A 25616-nucleotide genomic window follows, 5' to 3' on the forward strand; every position below is an offset into this window, starting at 1 on the left:
CTACAGCAGCCAGTGTGTCCTGGAGATGGGGCTATCCCAGAGCAGTTGACCCAGTTCAATCAAGACTTCCAAAACTGTATCAGTATAATAACCCAGCTAAGACCCGGGAAGAAGGCAGTGGATCAGAGATTCTATTAGGATGGGGTGGATTTCTTGGAGTAGGTGATTCTGCTGTTGCATTCCCAGCACATCCCTCCTGCCTCATTTCCCTCACCCTATTTCCAGAGCCCTACAGGCATTCCTGAGCCTAGCTCTACTGGTTCTGGTAGAAGCTGAGCCAATGAATTATATTCTCATCCCTAAACCAATGTTAGGAAAGTTAAACAAAACACAACAGTAAAATATAAAATTAATAATAAAATAAATTATTCCCTTATTTTAAAAATGGGGCTATAGAAGCCTAGGGAAATTAAGTAATTTGCCACTGTCATACAAATTATGATTAGAAGTGGGTTTTGAATTCTAGAGCTTGTTTATTCTCCCCTATATAGGCCTTCTCTTTCCCTTCCCCCCAATTTTTATAGTTGAGAAAATCAAGGCCTAGGAAGTTATAATATGCCCAAAGTCACAAATCCCATTAAAGATAGGATTTGAATCTAGGTTCTCTGACTCTTTCACCAGGACTTTTTCCATTCTACTAAATTTAAAAACTATTTCCCTTTAGATTTTCCTTCATTTTAAATCTCAACTGACATAGATTTCTTCCCTTCACTGCAATGATGGGGGAACCTTCAGGAAAGAAGACAGGAGGGAACTAGCAAATGTGTTTTCCTGTCACAAGAATTAATCATGTACCAATGAATGTGCCAGCAACAGATTCATGTAAATTTCTGGGAATCCCAGAAAAGCATCCATGTGAGGAACTATGTATAATTCACCAGATTGACCATCTTTCCCAGATATCCTAGGGCAACAAAGCTACCTCTGTGTGCATCTTTTTTCCTATCCTTTATGTCTTTTTTTTTTTTTTAAAGTTTGACCAAATAAAATACACACTCAGAATTCACAATGAAGCTTGAAACCAGTCAAGCATTTTATTTTAAAAAAGAAAAAAAAAGTCTAATGGTGAAGCATACAGCCTACACATGCTACAGTTAATGTTCTGATCCCCTTTCCCCTCACATATATACTTACATAAGTTCATGTGTTATAAGGAAACAAACAAAAATAACCATCAGAGAATTTGCCAAGAGAAGTACTGAAATAGCCAAGATTCTTCAGTTTTATTCTACAAAACACACAAAGTGTTTGGATTCAGTCCATGCAGGACTCTCATTCCCTAAGGGTTCAGAGAAATGAGATTGGATATACTAATGTTCTTGATCTAGATTATAGGAAGGGGGCTATTTTTATTGCTGGTAATTAACATAATAAATTGTGCACCCTTTTTTTTTCCTCCAAGAAAGTGACAACTATTGCTCTTTTATGTCACTAAGGAATGACCCTTGAAAAACCTTTCTTGGGCTGAGATTCCATACAGCCTCGTCCCTGTGAAATTAAGGATGCTTGATTTGGATTGAGGGATCAGAAATGGGATGGAATCTGGAATGTCACATTAGGGGTGTTAGAGCAAAGTCAGTCAGCAAAGAACTACTTAAAATTCACTTCCCCAACAGAAAAATTGAAATCTGATCTAGTTAGCTAAATCTGAAAAATACTGATGGCACAAATTAGCAGTTGATGGCTGCTAGTGGAGCCATGGCTCATGGCTCATAGTCTGGGCACAGATTCAACACAACTGTCTAGGGGTAGCAGGTATTGCTGGGATAGTGTTTCCAGACACTAATACTCCTGATACTTATGGACAAAAGTGAAGAATTGAGGGATGGTGTAGGGGGAGGATCTAAGAACAGCTCTATCAAGTATGGAGTAGCTCTCAATGGCATCAACACCGTACCAATGATGCCAAAGTGACCATTACAATTTCTATGACTTACTCTTTTCTAACCAAATCAAACTTTGGGATTTGGTAATAGGCAATCTTTGGTCTCTGGTTTTATTGACTGATTGCAGCATATATAAATCTAGAAGAGGTGGGCTCGGGAAACTAGATCTAAGAAATCTAGGGGAAAGGCTGCAGGTTAAAAGATTTGTTTGGTACCCAACTTAAAAGTCAAAAGAACAAAGAAAGACCCTACTATGATTCAGTGGGGCTCAATATCAATTAGTCCACAGCAGCAGTAGGTAAGGGAAAAAAGACAAAAGCAAAATTAGACTGAAGGAATAGCAGCCACAACATGAATTGCATATTTATCATGTGGTCCTGACCACATCTAATATAAGCTCCCAGAAGGCAGAAACTATATCTTCTACTTCTGTAGTGACCAGGAGGACAAAACACTCACTGGCTATCATGCAGTGGCAGATTAGCTAAGAACCATGACTGCCACTATCATGCCTATGTGATTTGTGGCATGACCTTTTTAAAATAAACTTCATGGCAAAAGGTTTTCCAACTTTCATTGGTTTTCTGGTGGAGAGTTCTTGAAAGTTTTATTTGCAAGAGAATCATAAATAGGCTATTTAAGCCTTATATACTCAGGAATATTTTAAATCTAAGAGTTCCACTTCGAAAATTACAAATGAGGCAAATGAAGATGTTCTCTACTGGAACATCCAGTTTACTATTTCTTACAGATCTGCCTGATGTGGAGCCCTTTTGATATTTTCCAGTGCCCTAAAAACACTAAAAGAGATTATACAAGGGGAAGGTTCATTTTTCTTTAAAGGAGGTGATGACAGGATCATGGAATCATAGATTTGGAGCTGGAAGAACCTTGAGGGTTCTATTCCGTCTATTTACAGAGAAGGAAACTGAGGCCAAAAGAAATTAAATGAGCTGTTCAATGCCATCTAGGCAGACAAAGCAGTAATTTGAATTCTGATATTGTACTCCAAATTTAAAAACACTGCTTGGGAATACAATTTATTGTGGAAAATATTCTTGTCCAAAAGGTACTATTAGGATTTGAGGCTATAAGAAAAAATTGGTTGTTCTGTGATGGAGATTTACCCTAAGAGGTGTTAGTACAGCAGGTTTGAAATTAAGGATTTGATATAGTATGGTAAACAAGGATACACAAATCCAGTCACATTTCTTTGCCTCTTGGGCTGGCATTTAGCTTGGAATTTTGGTTCAGAGCAGGATATCAGATTATGCAAGCAGCTAACCTGTCTTTGACCTTATCGGGGATGACACAGACAATGTTTAATGTGTATAAGATGAAAGTTCAAAAAATATAAAAAATATTGCTGATAGCCCTTCAAAAAGTACTTTCACAATAGAATGAAGACTGAAATTTGAGTCAATTGCTGACCAATTTCTGCAGTGTTAGTCACAAAGATTCTTGCCAACAAAATGAATGTCTGATCTGAAGACTGGCTTTGCTATGTTCCATGAGACTCATTACCCAGAAGACTGGAGTGTGGTGGATTTTTCAGCTGTGGCAACTCATGAAGAACATCTTCCAGGCAGAGAAGTGACAGAATCAGTGTTAATGGAGGGGTACCTATACCACCTTAAGTCACAAATCCTTGAAATTATTGCAATACCCCCAGTGGATTATGTAAACACATCACCAAACAAGAATGGGAAATATCTGTTATAGCATCAGACCATAGAACAATTCTTTTCTTCACCTGGTTAGAGTAGTGTCCAACAGTGAAACAAACTTAAAGGCTGCTGCAGAAAGTAAGGAAATGTGGCTTCTGATGTAGCTGACACCAGGGAGAGGGATCTCCAAACAGTGCAATGATTTCAATTTGCAATGAGATCCCTAGAACACAGATGAAAAGGAAGGTGGTCCAGTTGTCCTTGAACAGACACCGGCTGCAGAATGACTGTGACAGGAATCAAATCACTTTAGATTGGTAGAAACCTCAAAAATTCTTAAGGCCAAGAATTTGAGTCTTATGCACAAATGCATCTGCCATGGTGCTTCGTATTTAATAATTACACAGTCAATATTAGGTGAATGGATGAATGAAACTAGGAAGCAAGCCTGAAACAAAATATGTGCTTTTTTCTCTCCAAAATGAAGCCAAATTCAGGAAAGCATCATGAAAAGCAAAAGGAACATTTATCAAAAGTTGGCTCAACATTAAAACACTTAAGGTTTTTTTTTTCTCTAAGAAGCAGGGTACCAGAAATGACAGTGGGGATCTGAGTGCTCAGGCTTGCAAAGATTATTGTAAGAGTTCCTAGGATTCTTTATTCTCCACTCATCTTCCTTGCTGATTATCTACAAAAGTGTTTTCTGAGGATACTGCTAGAAGGGGCCAATCAGGAATAGGAGAAACACTCATCTATTAATCCCAGGGCACTAGGTGGTAGGTTCCCCAGGGCCACCCATCCCTTAGAGGAAGGGATCAATAACAGACATAAGATTAACATGCACTAGTCTTTTTCCTCTCCAGGGGCCTTTAAAGGCTACTTCAACAAAGCAACATATCCACAGGTATTAAAGATGAGAGAAGGATTTTTGTACCAACAAACTTTCTAATCTAGAATGTGTATGAGGAGCTCTTTTTCCAAGACAATGGACAATTAACACATTGAAAGGGATAGTCTAGAGCTGGCTTTTTCCTCGAAACAAGCCTTAGGAAGGAAAGTGCATTCTTGCTTCCAAATGTAACACCTGTAAACACTTGCCTCTTTTGTTCTTCCATAGGAAATCACGGGATCATAACCTTGGAGTTGGATGGTTCCTTAAACATCATCTAGTCCAACCTTCATTTTTACAGTTCAGGAAACTGAGGCATACAAACGGAGAGAGCTGGAATTCAAACCAGGTTGCCTGATTCTAAACCTATAGTTTCCCTATGAAATCATACTGCTTAGTCCTGGTTTCTTTTAGCCTGAGACAATCCGGCTTCTGAAGTACCAGTTAGGGTACCTCGGTTTTCATCTTGGTTAGTTCACAAATTGGCTGGGTGATATCAACCACGTGTGACTCTGTGATTCATCTGTCTAGTGGGGAAATAAGCCTTGCCCAATTTAAGTCACAAGGTTGTGAGGACCAAGTGAGATGCAAAAACATTTGGGAAAATTCAGATACTTAACATACGTGGAGAAAAGCATAGCATTAGTGGGAGTCAGTCTTTCTGGTTTTTAGCTCTTGTCACTATCCAATGGACTGAATAAATGGCAACTTTCACCTGCCTCTACTTCTGAGCATCCCTTCTCCTCTCCTTCAATGTTCAGCTCAATGCCATCTCTTACAGGAAATCTTTCCTAATATCCCTAGCTACTAGCACCATCACCATAACCTTTTAATTACCTTATATTTTATATATAGTTTTCTTTGTACATACTGACTTCTTAACAAAACATAAGTCCTTAAGGATAAAGACCATTACATTTGGCCTTTGTCCTTCCAGCCCCTAGCATAATGCATGGCACAAAGTAGGCACTTAATGAGAATGTATTCATTGATGATTGGGGCCTTGAGTTGGTGATTCATGGGAATAGTCATTCAGGGGCTTCCCTTATGTCTTCTCTCTACCTTCATCCCCTACCAACTGCTGCAGTTTTTACTGAATCACTGCCTTTCTCTTTGCCAGTGTTGTGGGATTCTAGCAGCTACATCACTAAGCTATGATTAGTGCCTCCATTTAAAAAATGAGTTTCTGTGGACTTAACACACAACTATTCCTTCTGGAATCCTAAGGAACATTCAGGATGAGACATTGAGAAAAACATTCAGGAAAAAAGTAGTAGTAGTAGGTAGAGAAAATGATGCGGTGGGGGAAGAGTGTTTTATAGTCACTGTAGAAGTAGGAACATTTAGAACAGAGCCCCTTTCTCATAGCTTTTGGGAGCCAAATGGTTCCATTGTCCTACCTTCCATCAGTTAGCTATCAATTCCTATTTTGGGCCTTCCTTCTTCTATTCCCCAATTAGAATGGATCACTCCATGAAGGACAAATTCCCATAAATGGACAGCACCACACTGAAAGAAAAAAAGTGACTTATACTAGTTCTAGATAACCCTGGGATGAAGTAATATCCAAAGCATGTACTAAAAGCTGTGCTACTTTAGGATAGGAATAACTCTTCTAGGACATAAAGTTTTCTCAAGAGTGCAAAAACAAAAACGAAAAAAGAAAAAAAGGCAGGTTTAGCAGACTTCTGTCCTTGTCCTCTTGTACTTCCATGGCATGTGAGTAAAGACTTTCTCCTCAAGTCAAATATGACCATAACCTTAATGAAGGGAAGACCTGTTAAGATTAGAGAAAGCACACAGACCCCCTGTGGCAGCAGATGTTTCTGCAAACAACAAAAATGGGAATGAGTAGCTTTGAGAAAATGTTAAATGGAGAAGGTGAACTTGGGTCATGCAAAAGGGGAATCATAGAAAGGCCTATAGAAAAGGACATTATAGAAAAGGCCTATAGAAAGGACACTGGGCCTGGCTTCATATCTGATCAAGGCTGATTATCTTTTAGATGCTCAGAGAAATTTCTAGATCTGCTGTGGGGTCTGGTATCTCAGTGCCTTTTCTAATTACATTCTGAATACCAGCATGCTCTAGGGAAAAGGAGCTCCTAGTTCTTGGATGCCATGTGAGAGCTACTGGATAGCTCCTTCTCCCTAGAGCATGTTCATGGTCCAACAGGAACCCATTTCTACCATTTAAAGCAGTAATTTCTATGGATAATTGAAAACATTTAGAAGAGATTTTGGTTGCATCCAACCCCCTCATATTACAGATGAAAATACTGAGGAAAAGGATCAGAGTTGGCCAATTGGCCTGGAGACTATCACTGAAAATGGACTGAATCTTCTACAAGCGGGATGACTGCCAAGGAACTGAATTAAACAGCATTGAGGCTGGGGGGGGGATGGACTCTTCATGATCATTCCTGCTTAGGAATCAAGAGAAAGCCCAATGCGCTCTGGAATCTTTTCCTTTTAAAGCCTTGTAGAAAACGATAAGTTAAGAAGCTAATTAAATACCCAGGTGAAACCCATGGAGATCTTGGCGGGATGGATCTTACAATGACAGTGAGAACTATGGCTTCTTTCTTAGATAGTTGGAAGGAATCCAGCCTTCCCAAGAAGGCGCTCCACTTAGGACCTGACAGAACCACCAGCCACTGCTATTCTTTTCACGTACTTCAAACACAGTTCCCTCCTGGAAGCCACTGGTCTCCTCATCCCCTTCAAAATTGGCCATAGCCACATATAATGTATCTTTGGGGACTTCTGTCGTGGGGAAAGGTACAGCAACTGGCTTCTCCCTTATTTCTCCTAACTTGGTTGCTGCTTTTGGCCCAAGCCCACTTTTTGCTTTGACCTCTTCTTGGCCTCCTGGACCAGGTAGGAAAGGTTTGGCCTTTGGAGGGACCAGCATAGGTCGGCCAAGAGCTGGAGCGGCTTTGATTTCATTTGCCTCTCGATGTGGCACTTTGGTTTCAGGAAGGGGCCTGGAAGAGGAGGAGGTTTTCTTGGGAGGTGGTGGCCTCCGAGGAGGTACTACTGGTCTCTGCTGTGGTGACTCTTTGGAAGGGGGAGGGCTACTCTTAGCTGTGGAATCAGTCACCTTTGCTGGCCTCAGGGGGACTTTAGAAGAAATGTCCTTTGCCGTGAGACTGTCCTGTTTAGGTGTGATTTTGGTGTCTACCATGGCTCGCTCCAGAGGCCTGCTGGAAACCTCTCCTGAGAGCAAACTGTTGTTGAAGGAAACATCTTGAGTTCCACTTGGGTGGTGATTCTCCTCTTCTGATGACTTCTCCTGAGACTTAGCAGGTCGGAGCTTGCTCCTGAGGTTGCAGATGTCCAATCTGTCCTCAGCTTGAGGCAGCTCTGTCCTGTGTGAAGAAGCTGGTTTTGGTCTAACCTGAGGTTTAGACTTCAAGAAGGGGTTCTGGGTAAAAGACTCAGGTTTATCTTCTGGCTGTTCAACTTTGGGTTTGATGATGGGGCGCAGGTTTGGCTTCTTTACTTCTTTGGCCAGCACTTTATGTCCACACTCCAGCCCCATCTCATTTTTCTGCTGGAACAGTTTGCTCTTATCTGATTTCAGCTCTGCTTTCTTGTTGTCCCGAGGTGGGGGCATATGCTTTGGTGGAATCATGGGCAAGATCATGCCAGGAGGCTTGGGGGACCCTCTGAGCTGCTCCATCCTTTGCCGCTCTCTCTCTTGCAGTTCCCCTTCTGATTTGATGATGGACTCCTTCCGTGGGGGGAGGCTGGGCTTTTCCTCCAGGTCTGGGTCAGAAATTTCCTCATACCCAGCTGAAGCAGCCATATCTAAAGAGACATTCCGAGGGCCCTCTTTACCCTTCCATTCTTTGGACCAAGGAATGCCACAGTCCATGCCGTTATGTGGTGCTTCAGGCAAAGGCCGAGAGGGGCCAGCTGCTTCGTGGCAGGTATGGTTCTCCACCATGGCCTCCCCCAGGCGGAGCTGCGCCATTTCATTTGGCAGTGGAGCTAAGAAGTTGGGTCTTGAGGCATTACTTGTTTTCTTGTACTTGTCAATGAATGTTGCTGGGGCCCAGCCTTCCTTATCATCAATTTGGATGTACCACCAGCCACTTAAGTTCTTTTCAATTACCTGAAAAGTATAATAGAACAAATTGATTTAGTAACAACGCCTTTAGAGCTATTTGACTTAAGGGAGATTCCAATAGCACCGAAATATTGGCAATTGTGCAGGCGTGGGAAATTCTTAGAGCTCAGGATTCTTTGCACAAACATGTATAACTATTAGTACTTAACTAAAGAGGAGAAATGCTGAAGTTTCAATAAATGCTTCAAAGGCACAGGGGCCTGTTACAAGGCACTATAGCTTCCAGCCAGCACAGTACTGTAGATGCACAATGATCCTAGTTTACCACAGAATAGCCTGTTATTTTAATCCTTCCCTTGACAGTATTTTCAATTTCATCTAAAAGTAGCTCTTCTCTCCTCTCTCAATTCCTGAATCCATTTCAGGACCTTATAATTGATACCAGTGAAGCAAAAGGACGTACTTAAATGACATAAAACTGAGATGAATTAACTTGATTGAATTTAATGGAATATCTCTATATATGTATGCTATGGAAAAGTGATTGGTGCCCCAACAATACAAAGGCAGGTAGGGAAGAGTCCCATCACTCTCTTCAGGGCTTAGTTAGAGGAAAATATCCTTCAAAAATATTTCTTCATTCTCTGGAGTGTTAGTATTATTTTCAATTTATTTTTATGCATTTTGTGTTTACATTTTTGTGAACATGTTGCAACAGCTCAGTACAGTATAAATTCTTAGAGGGAAGGTATTCTCTTTGCTATATCTGTTTCCCCAGTGCCTGACAGACAGTCATTGTAACTATGTAACATAAATAAATGCTTGCTGACTGACTGAAATAAATAGAATGTGTATCAATGTTAATTAGCTAGCAAATAGACTCCTGCATAAATAACTTTAGGACCACTGTAGCAGAAAAATGAAAACAGGGCAACAAATATCCTCAATTCAATGGACATTTTATTAAGCACATACTAGAAATTCAAATATAACATGAAAAGGAATTCTGACCGTCATGAAGTTTAGATTCTATTAATTTGATTATATGCTCTTAATTTAATGTTACTAATGATTAAATGCCCATTGCAGGCAAGTAATAATATGATCTTTCCATCATAACTTATGAGAAATTTTCATTATTTATTCATTAGTCAGGAACAAATGAAGTTTTTAAATTTAAAAATGAATATATAGAGGGCTAAAAATAGTATGAATAAAATACATATTCAATGAATTTCAGGAGCTTCTATCATTATTCCATCATTGTATTCCATCATTATTTCTAGCATTTCCTAGTCACCAATGTGCTATAAATTTTTATCATATGCAAAATTTTGACTACTAAATGTTATTTCTTAAAACACAGAGACTTCAAAGTATCCACTTCCCCCCTCCCATAAATGCCCTCCTAATGTTGGCACCCAGTTCTTGGGTGTTCTTGAGCTCATCCTCACACAGGATGAGCTGTTATTCTAAAGTTACTGAGGATAAAACAAAAGGAAGAAAATAGTATATTTATGTTAGCAGGACAAAGAAGATTTGGGTTTGAGAAATGATTCTCTAAATTATATCATATAAAAAAAACACAAAACAAAACTCCAACATAGTCAATTCCAATTTTTAAAGATAAATCACTGGCAATGGAGAGTTATGTTCACTTCAATGAACATGAGTAGAACATAAAATAATAGTGCAGCACCAAGAGCTGCACTAAAGAAGGTTTAATAATCATAGAAGATGTCAATATATATATGACCAAAAAAAGAGATAGGCCAACCTTGTGGCAAGAGTAAGGAATAACTGATGGAGAGCCTACATCTTCCATTAGTATATCTTTTCAATGTCAACAGAACTAGAGGGAGTCCAGACTGAACATATATTACAAAGTGGTTTCATAAAAACTATCTGATATGAAAAGAAAATACAAAAATAGATCAATGAAATGGAATCTAGACAGCAAACTATAAGTGTGCTAAAGATTAGTATTTCATAAATCTATATGCATAAAAACTTGAGGAAGGATTCACTATTTAATAAATGTACTTGGGAAAGTCAGTTGGCAATTTAGGAAAATGGATTTATGCTTATGTCTCACATAACACATAAGTGAATTCCATCTGGAGGAGAAACTTAAAGCACCCAAAATACCCCAACTATAAAAAGATGAAAAATTGGGGAAAATGTTTCTATCTCAGCTGTTGAAGGATAAGACTTTTTTTTTTCCTGTTCAGTAAGCAAATGGGATTTTGGGGATCAGTTAGAAGTGCTTGGCTTACATTAAAATAAAAATATTGTATACAATTAAACTACACAGTTAAAGAATACCAATAGATTGGGGAGAATATTTGTGACATATGTCAGATTAAATATCTGTTATTTAAAATATATAGGGAAAAGTTAAAAAAATCCCAAAGATAATTTTCATTTCAGGATTTATAAATTCAGCCAATCAGTCAATAAATATTTATTAAATTACTATTATGAGTCAGGTATTATGCTATGTGCTATGGTATACAAAAAAAAAAAAAAAAAAGCCAAAGACAATTTTTTTCCCCTCAAAGAACTTACAATCTAATGGAGAAGACTGTTAGGTTCTTACTAAGTGCTAATGAGATAATGACATATTAAGTTCTTACTAGGTGCTAAGTTGGTACTTAACAATTCTCTAGTTCCAGCCTTTGGGGGGAGTTTTACCCCTTTGAACTTCTGGGGAGGAGCTTGCATGCTTAGGAGGAGCAAGTTCATTGGTTGAAGTATTTTTTCCCAGAAGCCCCTGAGTTATTCCACGCCCATTCTCTGGGAGGATAAAAGAAGTAACATTGAGCAAGGGGGAGGAAAGTCTCTACTCTAGGTCAGAGTTGGTGGCTCTCTACAGGAAGAAGAATCTGGCTGAGAGATTGAGTTGAGACAGCAGATCTCCTCCCAGAGAGCGATCGGCAGTCTCTGGAGACAACAGAATTTTACAAGGAAAAATTAGGCACAAACTATTTACATACAAAATAAATAGGAAATAATTAAAAGATAGAGAGTACTGGGATTATGTGGGGTTAGGTAAAGTTTTCTGTAGAAGATGGGATTTTCTGGAGAAGACAGGCACTTAAAGAAAACTAGGGAAGGCAGTAGACAAAGATAAGAAAGGAGAAATAAAAAAATGTCTGGAGTAGAAAGAAGAGTAAGGAGTCTGACTGGATGGAAAAGTATGTAAGTAAGGTGTAAGAAGATTAGAAGGGTGTGTGGGGGTAAGATCCCTGTCTTCTGAAAAGGAAGGAAGGAAGGAAAGAAGTAAGTAAGGAAGGAAACAAGCTAACTCTATGCTGGTTGATTATGGAGAAACAGGTATCGTACATTAATACTTAATGAGTTAAATGGTCCAGTAGATGGAATGATAGACCTAGAGTTGGGAAGACCTGAATTCAAAAGTGGACTTAGACACTTTACTAGCATTGTGACCCTGGCCAAATCATTCAACCCTATTTGCCTTTATCCACTGAAAAAGGAAATAGCAAAACTAGTATTTTTGGCAAGAAATTTTCATGGATAATATGATCCACAGAGTCACAAAGAATCAGACATGAATGAATGAATGAGTGAACTACAACAAAATATTCATACTTTGTTAGAGGAACTTCTTACGCAATCTTTTAAAAGAGAGATCTCATAGTAGTCAATAAAAGTCCACAAAAATAATCATGTCATTTGATCCATTAAACACATTGTTGGAACTATGTCCTGAAGGTTATTAAAAACAAATAATAAAGGAGTTATTAAAATGTTCATAGTACTTTTAAAAAAAACAAACAAATCTGGAATCAACTTAAATGTCTAACAAAGGGTAATGGTTATGAAACTACAGACTTGTAATTATGAAGGCAAAGAAATTTAGGGAGAACTTTATAAAATAATGCAAAATGAAAAAGGAGAACTAGAAAACAGAATACTTATTAACTACTACCATATAAAAGAAAAAAGTAAGTAAGAATAGATAAAATATCTTGGTAGAGGCTTAAAGGAAGTGATAGCAAGTTGTTTTGATTTTTTGTGTTGAATTTAATAATTCATTTGCAAATCACTATTAAGCAAATTTAATTACTGATTATCATACTGATATTCAATATGTATTTCTAAATTATTTGCTTAATTTAAAACAATCTTTCAAAAAGAGAAAACTAGAAAAAGGTCCTCAGGACATCAGGTGGGCTTTTTTTGGAGGATCTGGGGGAAAACAGGGACAAGAATCTTACAAGATTCTTGGTCCTAAAGAGAAGGAAATATGAGAATATCTCTTCTTTGCAGAGATGGATTATAAGTGTGAATCATTACATACAATGCCAAATTTGTTGTTATGTTGGCTAGTTTTGCTTTCTCTTTCTTTTTTTTCCCTTTTTGTTATGAGGGATAGAACTCTAGGGAAAGGAGGAGGAGGATATATTTTGAAGCATATGCGATATAAAAATATTTTTAAAAAGACATACAAGATGAGAAGGTATGGGTAAGTTGTGATTGATATCACTACATGTCACAGATTCTTCAAAGTAGAGAAGTATATTACTGATCTCTTCCTTCTAGTCTACTGTTTTAGATTTGTGGCCAACCCATTGAAAGAAAAAAACAGTCACATATCCATTTCCTCAAATCTTGTTGTTAGCTTTGGGGAATCCCAGGAAGGACAGAGATACAGGAAATCTTACTTCCTATACTCTTGGATGTGGGCCAAAGGAAAAACTGCTGGGATGGCATGGCCACATTTCAAAACTTAGAAAGAGGTCAAAGATTTGCCAGGAAATATATCACAACTGGATACTGCTATTCATTTGTTGATTTGACAATTATTTACTGTGCCTATTATGTGCCAAGAAGAATGAGACACCATCACTTTCTTAAAGAACCTTACACTATAATGGAGATACAGTTACAACAAAGTGTAATGAAAAAGTGGTTTGGAGGGAAAAGTATGGATCAGGGAAGACATCATGAAAGAGATGACATTTGAGCAGGGCCTTGAAGGAGAAGTAGGATCTTCAAAGATAACTAAGAGGAAAAGGGCATTCAAAGTTTAGATTAAGATTGAGTGCATGGCATGAATCAAAACAAGGAGGTTTAAAGAAGTTCAATACTCTTGTGAGGAACAGTGAATACTCTACATTGACTTTGAAGTATCAGTTCAATCGCTTGAAAGCTGTTTTTTAAAAAATAATTTACAATTTTACAATATAATGGAATAATTATTATTTATAACTGCAAATACATTATATTATTTATAACTGCAAATACATTACTCTTTAGAAGAGACAGTACTTTTTAGAGGATGTTAATTTGACTCTAGCAATCAAAGAAAATAATCTACAAGGAGGTGTTGCTTACATAGGGAGGCCATGTAAAGTGAAGTGATCCTGAGGTTTCTGGTCTTCATTTGGCTACTTACTAACTACAGAATTTGGCCTTAGTCATCAATTGTCTCTCAGTTTCCTCATACCTAAAATGGGGCTAATAGTAATTTTCTTTTGAGGGTCAAATGAGAACATTTTAAAATACTTTGAATTTGTAAAATAGTTGATAATAGATATGAAAATGGTACAATTTCTTCCTAATCCTTACACCTTTTTTCCTAAATAGCCAATAGAGGATAACATAAAATTTCTTTCTAATTAGAAAGAAACAGAAGCTGGATTGATTGTTGAAGAATGCAGACTCAGGGAGTAAGTGCAATTAAACACAACTGGATTTTGCTTCTTTATAGAGCAGGGTCTCCTTGAAGGGAAGGATTATGTTTTTCTTGTTTTTCAACAGTGCCTTGCACCTAAGTTGTTACTTAAGAAATGTTTGTTCAATTGTTGTTGTTGATTATTTTGAGAAGTGATGAACTGATAATAGCAGTTGTTATGGTGCCACTTTTTTCTGCCTATTTCTCATCAATGATGATGATGATGATGTGTGTGTGTGTATGAGAGGGGGTGTGTGGAGGGGAGGGAGAGAGAGAAGAGAAAAACAAAGAGAGAGAGGAAAAGAGAGAGGAGAGAGAGAGAGAGAGAGAGAGAGAGAGAGAGAGAGAGAGAGAGAGAGAGAGAGAGAGAGAGAGAAGGAGGGAGGGAGGGAGGGAGGGAGGGAGGGAGGGAGGGAGAGAGAGAGAGAGAAGGAGAGAGGAAGAGAGAGAGAGAGAGAGAAGGAGAGAGGAAGAGAGAGAAGAGAAAGAAGAGAGAGAAACAGAAAGGAAGGGAGGGAAGAAGGGAGGGAGAGAACCTTTTAGAACCTGCATGCCACGTTGTCCACCTAATATGCTGTTGTTCTAATTTTCTGATGATGGGGAGGTTGAACATGATGGAGAGAAATAGAGGAGAGAAGGCAGTGGATGGATGATGATGACCGACTCCAACAGTTGTGTTGTAGAGTTGGGTCAATCTATACTTGTTGCAGAATAATGACTATGTCAGGCCCATCTTAAGTATCACCTCTGAATTTGTCTTTGTTGTTATTCCCACCTATCAAGGGATTTCCAAGCATGCATTTATCTCTAAAAGAACTGAAAATAGGTCAGCTTTCTAGAGTCATCAAGAAAAATGAGAAAAAGTACTCAGGGAAAGAGAAATTCCAGGGAATTGTTTAGGCAAGAGGTAAGGAAGGTGAGAGGATGGGAGGGGAGGACAGAGGAAGGAAGGAGAAGTCAGAGGAGGAAAAGCAGATTGGAGATAGGAAGGGAAGGTCACGTCCACTCACCTCAACTTTCAGTCCTGCCTGGAAACTGATTCCATCAGGAATAGTTGTCTGGAACTCAGCAATGGTATAATATTCCTCTTCTACTTGGGGTGGAATAGGGGGTTTTGGCAGGTTCAGACCTCGAGGCTGATAGAATTAAACACAAGACTAACTTCAATGTAAAAAATATTACTAAGAAGTTGAAGCACAATGAGTAATTTTGTAGGATTCAATAAAAATGTAACCTGGCTCTAAAGAGACATGTTGGAGTTTTGATCTTATGAGTGAATCACAAGTTTTTCAATTGAGGGTAGGTGGGGGAAATATGGAAAGATAAGGTTACAATTAACTTTTTTTTTTCTTTTTAAAGAGAAAAAGGAATTAGAGAATTTTCTATTAGCTTAGAGGCAATAACTAGAACATGAATAGAGGAAACTTGGGAGGCATGAGAGGAAAATGTTCCCTTTTTACCCAAGGTTTGATTTTTGTTTATTTAGAGAGGCATAACTACATATTTTATTCATTGGAAAAGGACCTAGCCCGCACCTAGAATCAAAGGTGAATCTTTGTCTCGATTTTATCACTAATATCCTGTGTGAGCTTAGGCCTCATTGTCTCTAAACCTGTATTTTTATATATCAAGTAGGATAATAATATCTACTATATCTAGTATGAATATTGTTGGGAATGTTCCGAGAATCAAATGAGATAATGCTTATCAATATATAGCACATAAGCATATAAAAAAGTTAAGTATAAAGCATTGTCCTATAACACAAGCCTTTTGAGTAAGTTCCCCAGGGTGAGGTTTCTACTTACTATAGTCATGTCTCTTCGAGGAGGAGGTCTCTGTCTCATCTTTGGAGATCCTATGGAGAAATGTGGTCTTATTTTACTCAAGGTCAAAAGGCAGCACCCGCAATTCAACACAAATTTATTACACACCATTTAGGCACAATGTATAGAGGAAAAGTATAAAGTTAAAAAAAAAAAGAAAACAGACTGCTGAAACTCAAGGAGTGAAATAAGATGTGCACATAAATAATTATGATGGCAACTAGAGTGAAAATATTTTAAATAACTTAAAATTTTAGGTTAAAAACTCCAATTAGAGGAAAAATCAGCTACTTCCTACAAGATCACCTATATCCTTTTCTTTAACTTTCTTTCAGCTCAGGCTTACGCTATTCTCCAATACTGCTTTCCCCCAAAATGAAATCAAACATTAGTCTTTGTCTATTATGAAATGAGAGATTTTCAGAATTTCCATTTCAACAGTAAAGAAAAACCTGTGTAAGTGAGAGGAAAAAGGTACACTCCCAATATGTTTGAAAGGAGGAGAAACTTTTTCCTTATGAAAACCTTTTCCTTATGAACACTAAGAGCCTACACTGTCAGGGACCACTGGAAATTAGGGTTACAGACTGGATTTTCACTGAAGACTTGTGTAAAGAAAGCTCCCTGAGGAAGTCAGATTGGAAAGCATTGCTTAGTAATGTCCTAAATGCATGCTAGAGTATATATGTGGCTGATAGCTTTGGTTTCCTTACATGGATCTAGGCAGTATAGCAGATAGATTGTTAGGAAGAACTGAGGCTGAATTTGTGTGATCATGGAGAAACTCCTTTATCTTTGGTTCAGTTACCTATTATGGCACCAGTTTTATAGGATTATTAGGAGGATCAAATGAGACAATATATAAAGTTCTTTGTAATCATTTTCTTCTCCCCCACATCCTCCTCTTTTCCCTTTCTTCCTCCCTTTTCCTTCTTTTCTTTTTCTTCTTCCTGTTCTTCCTCTTCTTCTATTAATATAAAAAGCCTCTGAGGTCCATTCAGCTCTAGGTCTATGATCTCCATCCTGATCTTAGAATTAATATATCATATGCTCTGACCTCCCACATTCTGAGATAGAGATTACTTTTCCTGCATCCTTCTCCCCTTTCCTTGTCCCTTACCTTATACTTAACCCTGATCATCATAACCAGAGATCTAGGACAACTAAGTGTTTTCTCTGCCCAGTCATTGTAGCCAAATGGTTATGAGAGGAATGGAGCTCTCGGTAGTTAAGAGGCAGAGCTTTAATAAATCAACAAGTATATATGTCAAACACATGTAAGTATAAGGAAAACAAAGATAAAAATGAAACAGTCCTTGTCTTCACTGGGCTTACACTCTATGACATGCAAAAATTTTTTATAAATAGGGCCAAGAAATGATAATCAAGAATATAAAAACAAAATTAAATGGCAAGAGGGAAATAATCCATCTGAGACCAAGGTATTGCCAAATAGAGGCAGTATTTCTATATGCCCTAGTAAGGTGATGAACCTGGTTTAAACTAAGAAGTTTTTGTTATTTTTTTCCCCCAATAACACAAAACTCTGTAGAAATACTTAAGTGAAACTTAACTAGGGCATGGAAGAACTTTTCTTCTCTAATGGTTGGGACTCCTTTCCCTGACCAAATCCTAAGGCACACATAATGTTTCTATGTGGTCCTTAGAAGGGCAATGAAATTAGGAAAATGAAAACAGGAAATGAAGATTTTATTTCTGATTCTGTCATTAACCATGTGACCTCTCAAAATCTCAATTTTCTGATCTGAAAAATGGGGACAATAATACCAGTAGAGTTATGAGATTTATATAAGATAAAGCCTATGAAACTGTTTTTTAAAATGATTAAACATACAAGTATAAGTTATTATTAGACTGAACTGAATATATGACAAACTTTCTTTTTGTCTTGCTGGCATCCACTCACTTTGTTTGATGTCACTATCCAGGCCTGTGCGACTGTCAAATCTTCCATCTCTTTGGTTGTTGAGTACATCCTTCTCTCTGCCTGCTGAGTTCTGTTGCCGGGAAATGCCATCCACATCAACAGTACATGAATGGGCTGGTGACCCAGAACTTAGTTTCTGAGCGAATAGCTCTCCACTGCCTTTTTTTAGGTAGGAAGCAGGTGCCCAGCCCTCTTTACCTTGAAACCTAGAAAAAGACATATCTTCAATAAGCTCACATCATACTTTTCCTGTGCCAGAGGGGAAGCCTCTTCAACCTTCTAAATTCACCTCTAATGGCTAGAAGCCTGAAAGGATAAATTAATTTAATGAATATAAAGAGGTGATAAAAAGAATACTAAATATAATAATAAATTATAAAGAAGTGATAATAAGAGAATAAAAGGCAATAGTCACTAGGAACCAGGAAAAAAACATTATTGTTTAGAAAATGACTAATCTAATATTAAAAAAGGAACACGGTCGTAGAGGCACAAGACATTGGTTCAAGTTCCAACCCTTCCACTGTATGACCTGAATGACCTCAGATAAATAATTTAATTTTTCTGTGATAGAATTTCCTCCTTTGTAAAATGAATGTAACAATACTCCATTTCCCAATTCAAAGATCAGATTAGGTAATATAAATGTTTTGTTCATTGTAAAATGCTATAAAAATATTAGCTATAGCTATCATCACCATTACATCTAGTTGTAGGATACACAAGGTTGGTCCAAAGCCTAAAGCAATACATATGACAGGGCTTCCAGTTGGGCTTGATTTCATTAAGATATGAAGGGTTTGATGTCCTCAGAAATCAGTCTGCTGACAACAAAGTCAAATAAATACTGAACAAATGTTTGATTCCCTCTGTTACAGAGGCCAACCCAGTCCCTACAACTGATGCACACTGTAGGCCTTCCAAATGGCAACTCAATATATTAGAGATAAAATTATGGAATTGATCTCCTTTGTATAAGATCCTACAAGTTAAGATGATTTGTTAGACTCAGTAGTGAACAAAATCTCAGACTGAAAACCTGGTTGCACTCTGTTCAAACATGTTTTGAGATGTCCAAAAGAAAAAAACACACACCTTTAAAAAGGAGAAATAAAACATATTTTATGTTGAAAATATTCATCTTAAATAAGTGAATAGAAGGAAAGGGTCTTCTTTTATTCCAGGGACTATTCCTTTGAATGGAAAAATATAGTCAAGGGATTTTGTTTTTGTTCTGGACTGAAGGAATCCTAGACTACTACCGGATTTCAAGTTATAAAATAAGTTATATTCTTTCAAGAGCAATCATACATAATAACACTATAGTTCTCTTAGTGGCAGCATGTCTTGAAAATATAATCTTTGAAGGGTCAACCCTGCCAACTTAGATCTATAAGAGTAATAGCAAAACTAGCATTTTCCCTTTTCCAATCTTCTCAATCTCTATCCCAACTCTCAAGGCTTCTGATGACTAATTCTAAAAGATTTGGCTTGAGCCAGTTTTATTAAAAGGACAAACTAAACAACTATTCAGTCACTATATTTTGCTTACCAGCATAACCCTAGCCTATCCTGAGCTCTTCCTGTCCCAAAAGCAATGTCAAAGCTGCTATCATGGTGCAAGTTCTAGAAAGCAAATTTTTTTTTGCTACTGAAAAGTATTAGAAATACTGTGCCTTCTAGATGTCAACACCCAATTATCTTTCTTTTTCCCCCACTCAGATATCTTTTTTTTGGGTTTATTGTGTAAGTCAACAAATTTAATAACTTTATTTTATATCAGGTAATTTATATAACTCTCTATAATATACATATACAAAAGAGATAGAAGATGAGTTTGGGGTAGGTTTGGGTGGTCACTAGACACTAGAGGATCAGGAAAGATCTTGTAGAAATATGTCTTCTACTATTCTTTTTGCAAGGGCAGAATTCTTTAACTTGAAAAGACTGCTAATTAATGCTCATATGTACCACTGCTAGGCACAGATAAGAAAGAAAGGAAACAAGAGGAAAGGAAGAAGAAATAGAATAACAGATTTAGCAGAAGAAGAAGCAAGAAAGATTAAAGTAAGAAAATGGGGAAAGCAGGGAGAAGAGAAAAACGAAAATAGTAGAATGAAGTTATTTAATATGCCAGCCAATAAGCATTTGAGAATCCATGTGCTCAGTACAGTGCAAGATACCATGTTACATTAATTGCTACTGTTGCCCCATGGTGCCATAGGTTGGGCTGTCCTGACCCAATACCAGCTGTAGAGATGCTGTATAGTTTCTTTCTAGCCTGGGATATGGGGATCAGGGAAGGTTGTAGAAAATCAAGACTCTTCCTCATGAACAAATGTTCCTTAAAGCTACATGGGTATTTTTATTCTTGAGTATCAACTTAGGTATACAAATGTGGTAGCTGTCAGTGATGAGTACCTACTGCTGTATACAATCTCTGTTTGGCAGAAGCCAAACAATAAGAAAATATGAAAGGAAGTCAAATAGTAGAAGGACTTCCAATTGCTGTGGGTAAAAACTACTTCTCACCTCAGTCATTCTATTAATGATCTTCTCTATCAAGGAGCAAATAAATAACTGGAAAGCATAGATTAGCTGCTGTACTCCAGAAAGCCATGTGAGAAAAAAGGGGAGAGCCTGCATAATACAGATGATGGCCAGTGGCCCAAGAACCAGAGGAACGAAATGGGCTTAATGTTAAAAGGGCTGATGGCCAAAGAGTTGAAAAATTAGTCCTGGTCCAAATGTATTTTCAGGTGAATTCTATCAAACTTTTAAAAAGTATTTATCCTACACAAAGTATTCTCAAAAACCGAAAAAGAAAATACTTTACCAAACATTTTTTTAAAAATGAAACTAATATAGTTCTAATACTTGACCTATTGTGAAACAAAACAAAGAAAACTATAGATTAATATGATTAATGAAGATTGGTGAAAAATTTTATATAAAATTAAGTCCAAAAAGTCCAAAATGGGGGGGGGGCTGACTGGATATCATCAATTTTTCTAATAATGAGTGAATATGAATGAAAAAGAATAATAAATGCTTATTATGCTTCAAATACTGTGCTAGATGCTAAGGATCCCCCCCAAAAAAGAACTGCTCTTAATGAGTTTACATTCTAGATCAAAACAACACATGAAGGGGAATGGAAAAGCCTGGAGATCAGATCGCCTTGGAACTTTTCTCAGGCTGGGCAGTGTGAAGGGGTTTTTCCCTGTTTTCTTCTTGTCCCCCCCTTCTGGTCTAGGCCACACTGGCAAACAGGGAATGCCTAGGAATCAAAGTGGAACAGGGATTCTGAGGTCCTTTTTGAAGGTGGGGTGAATATATAGTAGGAGAGGAAAAAGGAAAGGAGCACTGTCAAGAAGGGTGAAGTCTAAGAGACCTGGGATGATAAAGGAGGAAGGTGCAACTTGATACCAGATCTAATATCAAATGGATTCTGGATTAGTCTGATACAGGGGAAAGACAATGTGCTTTGTGTCAACTCTAGCTGGGACTTTCAAAGGCAATGTTTTTATATGATGGGGAAGAATCCTTTATAGAACAGTATCATTTCTTTTTATTTATTTATTTCTTTAAAAAAGTATAACTTTTTATTGATAGAACATATGCCTGAGTAATTTTTTACAACATTATCCCTTGCACTCACTTCTGTTCTGACTTTTCCCTTCCCTCCCTCCCCCCCCCTTCCCCTAGATGGCAGGAAGTCTTATAGATAGAACAGTATCACTTCTAAGAAAAAACATCTTCCCCTTCTTAGACCTCCAACTTTCTCCTTCCTAGGCCTAGTCAAAGCTCTGGGTAAGGAAGGGTTTTTACTTTGGAGATAACATTTCTCTTTCTAGCGCATGATGCACAGCAATATTGCTGGACATTGAGTCAAGTCCATTGAGTCAGGAGATTTTGTTGCTGTCTTTTATGTTTTCCTATGTGTAAATTGGGAATGATAAAAATAGTTCTACCTACTTCACATTGTTGTTATGAGAGAATGAGCTAATATACATGAGGACAGTCTGTAAAGCAGAATACTATAGAAAGGCAACAACAGTAAGACTAATAACATTATTGTTAGGCTCTGAGAGACAGAGACTAAGGCAGTAGTTGTCTGTCCTTGAGACGCTTATAGTCTGAAGCCTCAACCAAAGCAATTCATTGTAAAAAAAAAAGTACAGGGGTTGTGGAATAGCAAAGAAATAAACCCTTCTTCCACGTGAATGGTGGTAGCACAGAATAATTGTGGAGCAAGACGGACTATTTCTTAGACACAAGTCATTTAACCTCAATATGCCTAAGACTTATATTTGACTTATCCATTAGGTCACTTATGATTTGCAATCTGAATCAATAGGAGTTTGCACACTGGGAAGTCTAAAATCTAAAATGCTTTTTGTATATTTGCATATTCACATCCACAAGGGATTTATGGCTATGCTTATGCAGTGTTCCCAACTTGAAGAGGGATTGAAAATAAAAAGCATGGAAGTGACACTATGTGATCTTATCCCAAAGAAATCATAAAAGAGGGAATAGGACCCACAAGGGCAAAAACATTTGTAGCAGCCCTTTTAGTGGTGGTGAAGAACTGGAAAATGAGTAGATCAATTGGGGGATGGCTGAAGAAATTATGGCATATGAAAGTAATGAATGGAAAATTATTGTTCTATAAAAAATGATGAAAAAGCTGATCTTGGAAAGACCTGAAAAGATTTACATGAATTGATGTTGAGTGAAACAAGCAGAACCAGGAATACATTGTACATAATAAGAGCAAGATTATGAAATGATCAACTGTGACAGACTTGATTCTTCTCAGTGGGTCAGTGATCCAAGGCAATCCCAATAAACTCTGGATGGAAAACGCCATCTGCATCCCGAGGCAGAGCTATGGAGATTGAAATCAACACGTGCTATGTTCACTTTTTTTTTTCTTTTTCTTGTTTTTCTTATTTTTTTCTTCTCTCATGGTTTTCCCCTTTTGTTCTGATTTTTCTTTCCCAACATGATTCATAAGGAAATATGTAAGAAAAAATGGATTGTACGTGTATAACCAAAATTTTTTTTAAAAAAGGAAAATAAATAGCATGGAATACTATTGTGCTAATAAGAAATGATGAGTAGGATGCTCTCAGAAAAATCTGTTTAGACTTAACATGAACTGATGTAAAGTGAAATGAATAGCACAAGAATGCTATACACAACAGTAACAGCAACATTATAAGATGATCAACTGTGAATGATTTAGCTGTTTTCAGCAATATGATGATCCAAGACAACCCTGAAGGTCTTTCAATGAAAAATGCTATCTATACCCAGAGAAAAAACAGTGATTCCTGAACACAGATCAAAGCATACTTTTTATACTTTCTTTATTTTTCTTGAATTTTTTTCAGGGGGGGTCCTGTGTTTTCTTTTATAATATGATTAATATGTAAATATGTTTTGCATGATGACACATATATAACGTCTATGTCAAATTGCTTGTCTTCTCAATGAGGGGAGTAGGACGGAAGGATGTTTAAAAAACAAATGTTAAAAAGTGTTTTTATATGTAATTGGAGAAAAATAAAATACTAAACAACAACAAAAGAAAATAAACAGCAGTTTCCAATGCAATTCCTTTTTGTGAGAAATATCTATAGAGTGAAAGACCAGGATTTCTTCTAGTTCCTGCTAAGCTGTGGTTCTGTAAGCTTAAAGATGAGAGTATCTATTACAGGCTTACAAGGAAGAACATGATTAAGCAAAGACGCATATAAGAGATGCTTTCTTTTAGGATTCAGGCCAAAGATGTCAGTGAAATCATCATAAAAGTTTCACCCCCACAGGTCATCACATATAGAGTCTCATGGAGTGTCATTCAGTATAAGAAATCCCATCATCCCCTCTCTAAGACTTTAGGGGAGATAGGGAAGAATACCTGATCTTCCACCAGCCCTCTAGGTTTTTCTGGATAACTTCCACCATGGCCCCTCTCTCCAAGTTAATTTCATCCTGGTCTCGAGCAGTATATGGGTAAATGACGGTGTATTTCTCCTCTGTTAGGAACAAAGTATGATATTAGAACTGGGTCAGCCCGAAGGGTCATTAAGGAAAGTAAGTTTCCATTCATCAAGTTTCTTAAAAAGTCCTCTTTCTTCCCCACAAGATCAGAAAACTTTCCATTAGAAACTGTCCAAGCCCCAATTAAAACTTATTTTAGTCTTTTAATAGGTCTCTTGTTTTTCCACCCAGCACTGGAAAGAACAAGAGGCGGATGCCCCAAATTCATCTGAAGATCCTGTAGTTTTATACTTTAGTCTTCAAGTCTTTGGGGTACCTATGGATATTGCTAACATTCTGGCCAATTGAATCCCATAAGTCTCCTTTTAGGACTACTACCAGGCTTTAACTGAAGGTGAAATAGTCTCATGCAGTTGGATCCAATCCAGGATAGGAAGGGTTAAAGCTTCACATGGCTATGACAATCTCCCTTTTGGATTTGGCAACCTGGCTGCCTGTAGTGTGAGGGATTAGATCCATTTGGCAGCAGATGGACTGAAGATGAGATCATTACCAACCAAAGCTAGAAGTTTCATTAATACAGCCAGGAGAAGAAAAGAAGTGTAAAATAGGAAACTCTTTCCTTTCCCCAAAGTTGCTTTCAGATCTTCTACCTAATTCCTTTCAGAAAAGTTAAATCTAGCTGTTTCTCTCCCACAGTAAAAACCTGAGGTCTCTGGCCATCAAGCAGAAGGGGTGTGTTCATCAGAATCATCCAGATTCAGGACATCCACTCTGCAGAAAGCAAGGGGATGAGCTTGGCCTTCAGTTGTTCAAAAGCACTCATGCCTAGGAGGAAGGGAAGGAGGGAGGAGAAGGAGAGAGAGGAGGGAAGAGAAGGAGAGAGGGGGGGGAAGGGAGGGAATGAAGAAGGGGAAGGGAGGGAATGAAGAAGGGAAAGGGAGGGAGGAAAAGGAAGAGGGAGAGGGAGAGAAAGAAGGAGGGAGGGAGAGAGGAAGAGACAAGAGAGAGAAGGGGGGAGGAAGACACTGAGGGCAGAAGGGAGGGAGAAAGTGAGAGAGAGAGAGACAGAAAGGGACAGAAAGACAGAGAGCATGGAAGAGAAACAAAGCAAGAAGAAAGGAAGAAGAGAGGGGAGAGGAAAGAAGAGGGGGAGAGGGAAGAAGAGGGGGAGAGAGAAAGAGAAAGACAGAGAGAGAAAGAGAGAAGGGAGGGGGAGCGAGAAGGAGGGAAGAAGAGGGAGAGGGAGAGAGAGAGAAAAGGGGGAGAGAGAGAGGAAGCACCACAGGAAAAGGCTTGGGGTGTTCCCCCATGCTCAACATCCAACTCCAAAGGAAGCAACAGGCAAGCTAAAAGGGAAGAAGTGAGTGCCTTCCTGCATCTGCAACCTTTCAGCCCCCAGGAGAATTTCTCTTCTTTCTCACTGAAGGCTCAGACTGGCTGAAGGGCTGAAATTTGGATGCAGATTCTTTTTCTCCTCTCATCTTCCATCTGTCTCCCTTCTCTCCTTCCTTCCTCCCCCCACCTCCACCCAATCTCTCTCTCCAAGAACTTCTAACAGGCTTCTTTTTGTGGCTTGCCTGCCTGGCACTGAGGGCTGACTTATGCTATAT

At 38.0% G+C, this 25616-nt stretch overlaps 1 protein-coding gene across 2 annotated transcripts in view; it reads right to left on the minus strand.

Annotated features, from left to right (window-relative positions):
- Positions 1-1002: 1002 nt before the first annotated feature.
- SH3PXD2B (SH3 and PX domains 2B) overlaps positions 1003-25616 on the minus strand; it is a 133407-nt gene continuing 108793 nt past the window's right edge. For both annotated transcript variants that reach the window (XM_074292076.1, XM_074292077.1), the window contains 5 exons: positions 23921-24038; positions 17971-18197; positions 16026-16075; positions 15228-15353; positions 1003-8561 (listed from right to left, as the gene is read on the minus strand). In XM_074292076.1, coding sequence (XP_074148177.1) covers positions 7014-8561; positions 15228-15353; positions 16026-16075; positions 17971-18197; positions 23921-24038 — 2069 coding nt within the window. In that variant the 3' untranslated portion in view covers positions 1003-7013. The remainder of the gene's footprint in view (positions 8562-15227; positions 15354-16025; positions 16076-17970; positions 18198-23920; positions 24039-25616) is intronic.

The sequence above is a fragment of the Sminthopsis crassicaudata genome, chromosome 2, assembly GCF_048593235.1.
Source record: "Sminthopsis crassicaudata isolate SCR6 chromosome 2, ASM4859323v1, whole genome shotgun sequence".
Lineage (NCBI taxonomy): Eukaryota > Metazoa > Chordata > Mammalia > Dasyuromorphia > Dasyuridae > Sminthopsis > Sminthopsis crassicaudata.